Source organism: Acartia tonsa, chromosome 12 (genome assembly GCF_053477335.1).
Source record: "Acartia tonsa isolate MP-2025a chromosome 12, ASM5347733v1, whole genome shotgun sequence".
Taxonomy (NCBI): domain Eukaryota; kingdom Metazoa; phylum Arthropoda; class Copepoda; order Calanoida; family Acartiidae; genus Acartia; species Acartia tonsa.
The window spans coordinates 14622562-14635969 of record NC_137271.1 but is presented as its reverse complement, the minus strand read 5'-3'; the positions used below and the strand labels follow the sequence as shown (position 1 = coordinate 14635969).

The following is a 13408-nucleotide window of genomic DNA, read 5'->3' as shown; positions in this document are numbered from 1 at the left end:
TTATCAAATTTTAGTAGGGTTGTACGTAAACATTTCTGCCAATAATTTTGATCTAACTATGGGCTGACTTTGTTAATGGTAATTGGGAGTGGACTGTACATCAATTTATTGTCCATTAAGATCCCCGATGGAGTACAATAAACAAGAAGCGAAGCTCTGAACTAAATAATCACAATAAAAATGTATTAAAGTCGTACGAAACTAAATAGATCTGTAAAAAAACTGCATAAAAACAGGATATTGTTTAATGACATACTTACATTTATAAGACTTGATTATAGATATGCTTCGCTAATAACAATGTACTCTGTTGTCCTAGGAATCAGTATACCAAAAATCAGACCAATCGGATAATTTTATCCCATAAACATTTGTTGTTAAAAAAGTTAAAAAGTAACATGTTTTAAATGAACGTACGGTCTTTCTGGTAACGATTATAGAGTTGCTTCTTTTTCTAACTCGTACCTAACTCCTATAGGAATCATCATGCAAAGTTTTAAATCGATAGGACAATTATAAAATGCCTAAATTAACAAAAAGAGCTATCAGTTACGTACGTACGGACGGACCAACCCTAATTATAGAAAAGCTTCGCTTTTAAAAACGGTAATATCTTAGTTTAAAATCTAAATTTATTGGTTATTATATGAAAGTGTGTTAGAAGAGTTACAAGATAAAGTTACTGGACGAATTAAATTATCAATATCACATAAATAACAATTCTCATATAGTTATTCATCACATCGTATTATAAACAGCTTTCTAAGGATATTAAAATGTACAATTATAAAATTAAAAATTGCTAGCCCTAAGATGCCGAAGGCACGGGATAACAAAATTGGTTTTAATAATATGATTGTACATTTTAATTTTCATAGAAAACTGGATATAATACGATAGTGATACGATACATGATTTTTCAGTGTGACTGGGAACCGGTTCTAACACTACAGATATTAGTCGGTTTTTTAAGCCATGCTGGAAAATTTTTTACGACCATTTGAAATGAACAAACAAATATCATTAACATATTTTTTTTATAAAGAAAATCAAGTATTTGAGCCGTTCACTTAAAGTCGCATTTTGACCACAATGAAACAATTTGGTGAACAAAACAATTTGGTGAACAAAACAATTTGGTGAACAAAACTTTTTGTTGTTGTTTATTTTAGGTTCTGCTGGGGTTGGTAAGGGTTATAAGATTAAGATCCCCACAGGGTTTCTTAAATCTAAATATAAATGGGGGTTGTGGTGTTTGGTGGTCATGGGATAGTTTTAAGTGAAAGCACTTAAATTTAAGTGAACAAAAACATTTTATGAAAATCAGCATTTCGCTTAAAGTTACTAGAGCATTTAAAAAATTTCAGATTACTTGATTTTTTTTATAGTTGGTACAAATACTGGTACATACATATAAAGGATTATCATTATTTTCATTAAAAAGTATCAAAATACAGTTACTAAACCTGTAAACTAAATAATAAATGTATATTGTTTAAAGGGAACTGGGTACGAACGAGAGCAAGTGAGTTTTTTACATTTCAAATATACATATTACATTTAGCAAAAGGGGTGATACTTGATTACTGATTACGCCAAAAAAAGGTTTAAGATTTCTAATTCTTTTTTCATATAAAACTATGGTAAAACATATTTGTATTATATGAAATAATTACATCATAAACCTAGTATATCCATCAAAAATTACTCAAAATCACTGAGGGAGGGTGTCCAAAACCACTTGCTATAGTTCGCGCATAGTCCCTTTAAGTATCACTAATTCAAATAAAATGACTAAATGCTTTTATCAGATCCAGGGACAAGGGACCAGGATTCTGACAAACAATTCAAAGTGAAAATTTCTCCACAATCCACTTCCTTATTTTCCCCTTTCTTACCCACTTCCTTTTCGTTACATCACAAAACAAGTTTTACATTAAAAATCATTACATCACTAAAATATCCTAATTTTCAGTAATTTCAAATGGAATTAATTTGCTGAATCACGGCCACTGATCAGATCAAACTTCAATTTGCTTGGATGTAAAGATTAATATGTTACTGTATAAGTAAGAATATTTAAATCATATGTAAATGAGTACATTAAATCATACAAAATATTATATAATTAAGTATTAAGTGGTTTTTAATAATTATATTCATAATTTTGATCATGCTGGAATAGTTATTTCTCGTATCGTATTATAAACGGCTTTCCGCGGATATAGAATGTACAATTATAAGATTAAAACTAGTTTTTTTAGCCCCGAGGTGCCGGAGGCACCGGCTAAAAAAACTGGTTTTAATCTTATGATTGTACATTTCTATATTCGTAGAAAACTGGATATAATACGATGCTAGACATAGTTTTTTCGTATGGATGAGAACCGGTTCCTATCCACCGGATTCGAATGAATACGAGAAAGTGTATTCCAAAATTTCTCTCAATGTTTGATCACTTGGCAAGCCTTGAAATTTATATTTCCCCTTTGTTGACGAAGAAGGTAGAAATTACAAATTTTGCCATAGGATCTTAAATAAAGAGAATAATTTGAAAGCGTACTCTAAACTTGAATGTGCAAAATTACAAAAATACGATTAATAATTTGTCTAATTTAAATAAAAAAAATGTATGAATTAGAGTATTTTTTCTAATACAGTAATACATACATTATTGTTTTAGATCAGATAAATAGTCATTTAGTAATAATTATATAATAACTAAATAGCAACGAAACAAATACTTATTTCATAAGATTATATAAAAATCAATTGGTATAGTCCCTACGTGGCAACGCCCCTTAAAAAGCGTTTCTTCGTATTTTCACAGTAGCTTTTCTCCTATTTCTAGCCCTGCTCTAACCCTTCGGCGCCAATTGCCTAACCCTGCGGGGCATTCACCTAACCCAATATAACCTAACCTAAAATAAAATAACCTATCATAAGTCACTTTAAAATTACGACGAATCGCCCCTTAAGGGGCGTTGCAACGAAAGAGACTATAGCCAAATCAATTAAGGTTAGTAAGCAATTAAAGCTAAATCATTTATACCATAAAAAAACTAGAAAATTATTGATTTCTAAAGTCATGAGTTATTTTGTTAATTTCATTGGGCTTAATGATTAAGTATTTTAATATACATCATATTTTTGTTAGAGAAAATCACTTAAAAGATGTTTTACTAATTACAACTTGTTCTAAGTAGTGATAGGAGAAACAAAAATTACCATTTCACCATGAAAAGAAAATTTTATAATTCAAAAGGTTGAAGGTCTGAGGTGGAACAGATACTTTTATAACCCAAGTATAAAACAAAAACATTACTGCTTTAAAGCATGTACTTTGAAAAACATAAATTTTAACCGCCTATTTTTTTTTTTGGACAACTAAGTTCCAAATTAAAGTCAGAAATATGGAGCCGATATCAATATGTTTCTCCATGGTCATGAGAGAGGAGGGGGAACATTGCTGTGTTAGCCAGCTGGGAAAAACATTATTTAGGGGCATGCCAGAATCTCTTAAAATATCCATGTATTCGATTGCCGGCTCCGACTCCAGCGAAAAAGGCAGCTTCAGTTTAAGAAGCCTTCCAGCTCTGACTTTACATCGCTGATGCATATTCCAGTGCTGTAGTTCTGTTAAGATTTAATTTAAAAAACTCTGAATTTTTCCTTTCCAATGTGCATAATTTTGGTGAATAATCTGAATATCAGATTAGATAAAAGTGCAATTTCGGCAACGTAGGAAAGTTCATTTTATAACCTAGATATTTATATTATTTTACATTAGGGGATATACATCAATGCAGAGAGAAAGGGAACAATGGACTGTTTCCTACGCACAAGTCCCCAAAGTTCTATAATAACGTTTGCTTATTCGTTGGCCTAACAACTTTGGGGGCTTTCTAATGAATTTAATGGTTATTTATTAAATTGAGTGTCCATTGTCTTATCCCTTTAAATCCCTGACTTCAATGTGTGATCGCATAATACTTGAAAATTCAATCTCCCCTTCGTAGACGAAAAAGGTAGAAACTACAATTTTTGCCATGTGATCAAAAATGAATAGAATAATTTGATGATCTATTCCCATATGTGCAAACTGCGATACATAATTTTTTCATATTTTAAGTGAAAATGTATAAAGTACAGCGTGAAAAAACTTTCTGAAATATGTAAGGATTAAGACGTAATGAATATTCCAGTATTATTATTAAAGCGATAAATATTTTTATTACTACATCTAAATATTAATGAATATTACTGTTATTGCATAGTATTATAATTCTACTAATTACGTTTATGGAAATTTGTGCTCTTATAAATGGCGGATGCGCCAGTAAGTTTACAGCCTATTATTTTCATGTCATCACGATCAGTAGTATGCTTTAGGAGAGTGTCAAACCCCATTAAATATAAATTGAGAAGGTGTCCGTTCATTTTTTAGTGGTTGAAATGCTTTGCACGCCACTGATCAAGATTAAATACAATTTTTTTTCGGGTGCAATTCTTTTTGTAAAGTAGCCCTTTATTGCTATTTATAAAACAATTTGATTTTGATTTGATTTTGAATCAATCAATCAATCAATACAAGATAAGTGTAGTTGAACAGAACAGACAATTATTGAGAGTGCAGATTCAGGATTATTATTGCTGGTGGTCAGGGCTTAAACATCCAGTTTCTATATCAGCAGTTGGTACATTATCCTGTTAAATTAATAAATATAATTTCAATTTGTTTTTGAAGGGTTTGTCTGTGCGTCTGTAAGTTTAGTCAATCAATAAATTTTGAAATTAAGGAATCCTGTTTCAATAAGGTCCAATCTTGGTTAACTGTCCAAGGTTGGGGGCGTCCCCCCCCCCCCCTCAAACTTTGAAACCCTCTTTTTACCCCTTTGAACATTGTAAAAAATACAGTTTTACCCTCATAAAAACTTTTTAAATCCCTCATTATACCCCTCTCAAAGGAAAAAGCTTGGAAGTCTGTGCAATCTAGAAATACCAACTCTGTAAGAGCTACCAGAAATAGCCTACGTCTATTTTGAACATAGTGTATTATAAGCTATTTTCAAGTTCAAATTTGCACATTAAAACTGAAAGTGGCAGGGATCAACATTTCTTACCCCTCCCCCTACGATCAAGTGCCCCTACAAGCCTCTAGGGGCGAAGCCGCTAGTCAAGATAAAATTTATAAAAAGTTTTAATTGTATTATATTATTTTCCTGTGCTGCCGAAGTATCTAATCTTGCTGCAACTGTAGACTCAATTGGAGTTGCGCTTTCAGATGAGTGAACCTTTAAAAAAATGAAATATGTTAATAAGGATGATAACACAAAGAGAGAGTGGGGGCAATGGGCCGTTTATTACACTAGTCCTTAAAGTTTTATAAGTTTTCTTAATCTATAGCTTTGTAGACTTCCATAGATATTGATTGATTGGGTCATAAAGTTGAGTGTTCAAACGTTTCAACCACTAATTTCAATCTGCTGAAGGGATAATTTTTGTATAATCATTGGGAATGTATATAAATTTATCATCCATTGTCTTATCCCTTTAGATCCCTGGAAATCAATGGTTTACCTGGGATGTCAAGTTCTCCAGAGAGGACTGTTGTAGAGGACTATCTGTTCTTCCAAAAGTGCTTCCCATAGCCTGTTTCAATTCATTGTTACACATTTTACATTATGATAATATAAACAAGTATTATTAGGTCTTTAGGTGGCGCAGCAATATAAAACTGAGACATTTGTTATTATATTTGGTAGTGTAAAAATATAAAAAAGTATATTCAAAAGACAAAGTAATTTTGGAATAAATATAAATTAAATTAAAATTCAGATAACAGATCATTTTTCGTTCATTAACGCTATAAGTAATATATCTAAAAAAAAGAATCCGTAACATTAAAGTAAAACAATAGAGGGTGAATGGGTTAAATAACTGTATGTCCTCAACCCGTGGACCATGTGCCGACTTTCAATTGGGTCTTTGAATAACAGCAATAGCGTAGGAAATATTAACATAGCCAAGTCGCTACAAAAGAACCAAAAGTAATTTGCTTGCAGATAAAAAGTTCTCAAACACTGGTAGTTTTCTGGATTATATATTATATATCTATACTTATTAAAGGAATAGTAGCTTTAGCATAATTAGGTAAAGTTGATTCCAGTCAAATGCGCTTATTAGGTCAAATTGTTTTTAAATATGCGTTTAATTATTACGAACATTTACACTTAATAAGCGCATTTGACTGGAAGCTTGCTCACAATTTTAAGGAATATTGTGAAAGCTACTATTCCCTTTATTTCAGTAACTTTTATTGTCATATCTGGAGTAAAAATGTGAACTTTCCTGTCCAATCATGGTATCCACAGAAGCATTAATCTGCACCAGAGTATTATTAACAGCTTCAGTGCTCAATGATGCTATCAGACTCACAGCAACCTGATTTGCTGCCTGTTGAACAGCTACTGGGCTATTATTGGCAGCTGGGAGTACAGCTGCAGTAACTGCGGGACTACTGTTTGCCTGATGAACAGCTGCAGCAAGGCTGGTTGGCAGGGACGGTTTTCTCGAGCTTATGGCAGGCTTTCCACCAATCTAGATTTTGATTTATAAATGGATTACTGTAAAACAAGGATGACAACAGCTATAAGTAGCAAAGCACAAAATAATCATGGAATGAACTAACAGACAAAGTGAGTTGTAAACAGGTGTTCAGTTCTTATCACGATTAAAAAAAAGAAAATATGTAAAATCAAAAAACATTAATAACGTTTACAACTTTTGAAGCTTGACCGACAGACAGATGAACAAAATTATAAGCTCATATCATAGGAATCTTCACTTACAATTACAGCTGTCTATTTATATAGATCAAGAAAATCATATTTCCCCAATAGCGTAACAAACTGGCTGACAAAGTGAATTATAAAGTAGCTTTGAAACTAAAAAAAGAAACAAATTGTATTTAAATTAATCTTCTAAAATCTTCTCCTTTCCTCAATTTTAACAATCTACCTATTAAAGGCTAGATTTGATCTTAGGTTTCGAGAAGAGATTAATTTAATGTTTATTTTTCTATCCAATAGAAATCTGAGTGAATTCTAACTTTTATTAGTCTGTATTCTAGAAAGAAACACATTAAAATATTTTTCTCAAAGTCAGTGTAAATTTGTTAAATCATGATATTTAGAAAATAACAGTTACATAATATAAAAAATACGTATTAAGAGAAAATTCTAACCTGAGGTGGGGTGCTAAGTTGAAGTGGTCCCTGCTCTACAATTGGTTGATCTCCAATGGACAGCTGTTCTGCCATTGGCTGATCACTTGTAGGCGTGCTGGAAATTTCAGCCGCCATATTGGATAAGTAACCAAACAGCTGATCGTTTTCTAAAATGGATACAATTGTTTTAAAACTAGATTTAAATTATATTTTGTCCTAAATATTATATTTAGATTTTTAAGGACCGCCGCTCCCGCCGTTCACTGCCGTCGCCAAATTTTTTTTTATTGAATTTCTCGCCGAATTAGGCAATTTGGAATCATTTGAGACCATGTTTTTTTCCCCAAAAAATGTTTCCTTCATAACTAACCCTTAGTAATTTTTTTCAAATTCTCGTTTATCAAGGTATACTTTTATATTCAATACAACTTCTGTTTATTCAAAAACACTCTTTAGGGAGGATAATATTTTGTTTTACAGTTTAGGTATAAATGTACTTACCACTTGAAGGTGTGCCTGGATTCGCCCTACCTCCAGGTTTACCAGCCTGAACCACCACTGGCCCGGGATTATCAAAATTCAAACTATCCGGATAGTCACGTGTTACCAGCTCAAAAACCGGTTCTCGCTCGACCACATTGTGTACACTGCCGCCACGATGGTGGAAGACGGTGGGACTGGGGCTGCTTCTGTTGGTGCCGGCATGACTGGCAGGCTCGGGTGTCAGCATAGGCCGTCTGTGTTGGTCTGGCGTGGCACGAGAGTTGCGTTCCTGTTAACATTTAAGAGTTATCAAACATGTTCAATCAAATCTGTTTTTCGGATATTAATAAATGAACGATAACATAAAGTTACGATTTTTTTTTGAAAATTGAAACAAAAATATCCTAACCCTTTATAGAAAAAAATCACAAGCTAAAATTCATTATACATACTTTGAAACACTATTATATAAACTTTTTAGTATGGCTTCGAACTCGATTAATATTTTAACTGGTCACGGGTGGACCCTCAGATGTAAAAACTTTATTTTAGTGTTTGGCCAAAATGACTTAGCAATTGTATCTGTAAGTACGTCTAATAACACCCTTTGCTATTTTTAAAATCCTAGAAATTTTTTTTTGCAAGAAAATTACATAAATTCGCAACCTTTTTTAGCACAACTACTTAACTCGAGTTTTAAAACTTTTTATACAGCATGACCCTCAAAAAAGTATTTTTAAGCATCTGCAGCCCTTATTTCTCAATGAATTATAAAAAAATGCATATGTCCTTGTTCTCCATAGTATTCCACATAAGTAGATAAAAAAATATTTTTTTTACCTCCATTAACACCGGAGATTTTTAGAGCTAAAGTTTTGAAAAAGTGACTGAGAAAAAGAATTTTTTTTTGTTTCTCTTATTTTTTGGATGGTTATATTATGTTTTTCCGGCAACTGAATAATGAGACACAAAGAAAAACAAGTTAACTAATTATTTCTTTTTATTCCACCAAAAAATATAAATTTTTAATGGCAAAAAATACTACTGAATGAATTGATTATTTGCAAATTTCAGGTTATTTATTAACCCTTATTTGAGAAAAGGATTAATTATGACAGCTGCTCCGCCTACTTTTCTGACATCTCAATAATTTAATAGGGGGTTAATTAAGCTTTTTAGACAAAAAAATCATTATGTTTTAATTTTATTTTCTTCATAACTTTTTTGTTATTAAAGTTAGGATTGTGAAACAAAAACAATTTTCCTGCTATATTCATAAAGATTTATTTGGTTTTTTAATCTTAAAAAATTTTGCCTAATAAGTAAGTTTTTCAAAATATCATTAAACTAAAAAGACTAAAAAAATATGTGTAAAAAAATGCTTTTTACTCAAAAACTAATTTTTTTATTTCATTTTTGTATAAAGTTTCTGCTAGTAACAAAAATAAAAGGATTTCTACCTTAATTTTGCTAAAAAAGTCGTTTCATGTTAAAAGTTACTTTTTCCTCAGTCACTTTTTCAAAACTTTAGCTCTAAAAATCTCCGGTGTTAATAGAGGTAAAAAAAATATTTTTATATCTACTTATGTGGAATACTATGGAGAACAAGGACATATGCATTTTTTTATAATTCATTGAGAAATAAGGGCTGCAGATGCTTAAAAATACTTTTTTGAGGGTCATGCTGTATAAAATCCTTTTTACAAAAAATATCAATAATTACTTAAAATTAAACCTGAAAGAAAAAAATTCTCATTACACGTGTTAATTTTCATGTTTTTGGTCTTTTTTTGAGGAAAACATATCTTCTCCTTTTTTGACAATAATATATTTTTTTAACAATTCAAAGTAAAATATAATAAAACTTAAACGATTTTTCTTGAATTATCAGTTGAAAATTTCATCAAACATGCAATTTAAGTGATGAAAATTTAATAAAATCATTTTTTGAATGTTTAGAATTACCAATTTTCTACATTTAAAACAAAATGTTAACAAAATTTAAAAACATTCTAATATATAACTTCAAAAATCAATAACATTTTATAAAAAGATGTTTGAAAAAATAAATCATTAAAAGGTATTAAAATGCATTTGAAATTACTTAAAATTAAAACAAGAACATCTTTTTACACTGTATTCTGTGTAATAGAGTTTAAATGACATGATTAGTGAATGAAATATTTCCTAAACTCATTAAGCCTTTTTGTGACTATATTAAAAATAGTTTATTTTGTTTTATATTGTTTTTTTTATTCAAATATTTGACAAAATTTTCCCTACGTCAATAAAATAAAGTCAGTTTTTTACTGTTTCCAGGTTTTTCTTTATAATTATAACAATTAAATATAATATAAATCTTCATTATCTTTTATTTGAATTATCATACACATTAAAATGTGAAGTATAAGCTAGAATAGCACTTTTTTCAACGAATATTTTAATGACATTATATCAAAATAATTCCTCTTAAATATCACACAACATATGATTGGGAAGTATAGCCATTTCTTGGAGGTATAATATTTACAAAAATACCATTAATTCTGTTTTTATCAGAAGTTAAAAAAATTGAACAATTCTAAAACAATGGTTGGCTGTCTAGATATTGAGTACACTAAGACTACGGCTCTGTTCTATTGAAATAACGTTGCAAAAAGAGGGGTTCTGAAAGTAATCTACCTAATTTTTTTTAAAGAACCAAGAAGTACTGTCAGTATCTTTTTTCTTGTAATCTAGCATACAATCAAATCATAACACAATTTTCATGATAAAATATTCAGGTTTCTACTTCACATTTTAAAAAGTATACTGATCAATAAAATGTTCAAAATTTTACTTTGTACTAATTGAAAAAATATGCAGGGATCGGAAGCCTCACGTAAGCCGCGTGTAAGCCTCAGTGAAATCGTGATTTTATCACAATAAAATTCAGCTGGATGTATAAAACGGCTCTTTAGCAGACAATCCTTCTTTCTGAAATTTTTTTTCTGCTCACAAGCAGGTTTAAAACTGAGGCTTATGCGCGGCTTACGTGAGGCTTCCGATCCCTGAAAATATGTTGTAATTTTTATTTTAAAGTTATATTTTTATCCCTGACAAAATCATAGACGACATTTAAAGGCATCTTATCTAAACTTTTTAAAGAAAAACTTAAAAACGTTAATTAAGTATGAAAACTATTTTCTTCGATTTTTCTGAAGTTATTATCGCATTCTATGGGTTTTTTATTATCATTTACTTATATCGAAAGTGCCAAACATTGTACCCCAACTTATTCATTTAATAAAAAACAAAGCGTGTGGTTTTAGCAATACTGTAAACTCATGTAAAGTACCTACACGAATAATAAAATAAAATTATAAAATTAATAGTAGTTTTGTCAAGATCGGGCCTTAGGCCCCGCTGGCCTTTACAAACTGATTTAATCTTATGACTTTTCATTGTAATATCCGCGGAAAGCTGTCTATAATACGATGCGATAAATTACTATATTTGACCATTACCTGATGAACTTGTGGAATTTTTTCCTTTGCACCAAGAACAGAATAATCCAAAGATACTGACGTGGCTAGTCTCGGGGCACTAGGAAAGGAATATTGTGTCAATAAGTGGAAGAGGATAAAAGGTAGAAAATACTTATACATATTTATAACTTTTTCCAGTGTCGGTTCGAAACAGAGTAATATTCTCAGCCAAAAGGAAAAATTATGTCTAGCATCGTATTATATCCAGATTTCAAAGAATTTTAAAATATATAATCATAAGAATAAAACCAGTTTACCTAGCCCGTGTATTCGGCATCTCGGGGCTAAAAAAAACTGGTTTTAATCTTTTAATTGTACATTTCATATCAACGGAAAGCTGTTTATAATACGCTGCAACAGCCTTTGGCCATTTATAATTAATCTAAATTAGCAGTTCTAGTAGATAATGTGATTTAAAGTATATTTACCCAGGGGCCGGTAAAAAGGAGAGAAAAAAGGAAAGGGGTTGTGGAGAAATTTTCACTTTGAATTGTTTGTCAGAATTACATTCCCTTTTCCCTGATATTTACCTAGTACCAGATGGAGTTACTGTGGATGGAAGACTATTATTGCTAGGACCAGCAGAAACTATGGAACTAAAGCTTGCATCTGTCTCTGGTAAATACATTCCAGCTGTGTCCCTGCAAGCAAAAATACTTCTTACAAATTGTCAAGAGGGGGGAAAGTTTTGACACATTTGCGTAAACAGTGAGTTAAGGCTTCATCTTTGGACTGAGAGGATAGGTTATTAAAGATAAAATCATTCCCTTATGATGAATTTTCCCAAGTTTTAAGATTTTTTAGATAGGCTCCAAGTTTACGAGCTGCAGGCCTCCAGATTTACGAGCTGATGGCCTCAAATTGGTCCCTGGACAGGTAAAAATTAAAAAAGAATTTTTTTAAAGATTCAGAGGTCAACTTATAAAACAAAATATACATATTTTTTTTATTGTTATTTACATATATATTTGAAGAAAAAAGAAATTTTTTTTTATAAATATTTTAATTCTTATTTTTACCTGTCCAGAGACAACCTGGAGGCCTGCAGCTCCTAAGCCTGGAGGCCTATTCAAAAAATCTTAAAACTTGGGAAAATTCGTCCTATAAGAATGATTTTATTTTTAATAACCTATCCTCTCAGTCCAAAGATAAAGCCTATATTCACTGTTTACGCAAATGTGTCAAAACTTTCCCCTCTCTTATTAAAATACTAGCAGCTACGCCCCTAGAGGCCTCCCTAGGGGCATTGGAAGTGGGGGTGGGGGTAAGTCGATCTTCTTCACTTTCAATTTTAGTTAAAAAATAAATTTGGGGAGGGGGGGGGGTCATTTTTCTTATTGGCGGTTTCTCATGGGAGGGTGGTGGTAAACACAGATAAACATCCTGTTACTATCAAATAAAGATTACAAATCAAATTTTAATTTGATTGGAGAAAACTTACATATAACTTTACTTTATAGAAACTTTTACCTTGTAGAACTAGTTTTATGTTGATCCAGGAGTCTGAGGAGCATAAGTTCATCCTCTAGAGCCTGGCTGCGGCCGCCAGCAGTCTCCAGGGTGCGATTTCGGTCGCCAGAAGCATTACCTAAAATTAAGGACATTTCAAGTAACCAAGAAGAGTTTTACTGAAATATTTTTGCCAGTCAGTATTAGTAATCAATACTAAATGAATGATTAATTTCTGCATGTTTACTTTCATTCTGTCATTATTATTAAAAAGAAATGCAACTCATTTAAAAGGAACCATAAATGTGCTACTTTTAATATTGAACATTTTGAATCATTAAAAGATAACAAAGTAACGGGTTTCGTCGTATTTTCGCAGTAACTTTTCACCTAAATCTAGCCTAAAATAAACTACCTATCAAAAGTTACTGTGAAAATACGAGGAAGCCCGCTTTTTCGTTTTCTTTCAGTGATCCAACATTTTTTTTTTAAATTTCGGGAAATTAAATTTAAAGTAGGTATATAAAATATTCTAATTTTAAACCTGAAATGGTGAAGCTAACAGCAGCTGTGCTAACTGAACACATTCCCCCGGCACATGAAATAGCATTTTCTTGCCCTAAATTATTAAGGGGGTCATTTTGTTGATATCTTCCATAAAGTAGTGTGTAACCGTTTAGTCAAATGCGCTTATTAAGTATTATATTTATGAAAAGGAAAA

At 31.2% G+C, this 13408-nt stretch overlaps 1 protein-coding gene across 6 annotated transcripts in view; it reads right to left on the bottom strand.

The window, feature by feature from the left end:
* Positions 1-614: 614 nt before the first annotated feature.
* Positions 615-13408, bottom strand: part of LOC145334818 (uncharacterized) — a 39458-nt gene continuing 26664 nt past the window's right edge. Inside the window, exons 22-32 of one of the 6 annotated variants that reach the window (XR_013885026.1) lie at positions 13232-13306; positions 12709-12826; positions 11769-11879; positions 11218-11296; positions 7730-8000; positions 7247-7395; positions 6356-6600; positions 5581-5656; positions 5227-5294; positions 863-4711; positions 615-762 (exon numbers count right to left, since the gene is read on the bottom strand). Coding sequence is in view for 3 of the 6 variants with exons in the window: in XM_080180442.1 (XP_080036568.1) it covers positions 4648-4711; positions 5227-5294; positions 5581-5656; positions 6356-6600; positions 7247-7395; positions 7730-8000; positions 11218-11296; positions 11769-11879; positions 12709-12826; positions 13232-13306 (1256 nt within the window). In the remaining 3 variants the exon portion in view is untranslated. Of the gene's footprint in view, positions 4712-5226; positions 5295-5580; positions 5657-6355; positions 6601-7246; positions 7396-7729; positions 8001-11217; positions 11297-11768; positions 11880-12708; positions 12827-13231; positions 13307-13408 lie in introns of all 6 variants that reach the window. The other 5 variants (XR_013885025.1, XR_013885027.1, XM_080180442.1 and 2 more) reach the window with 5 other exon arrangements.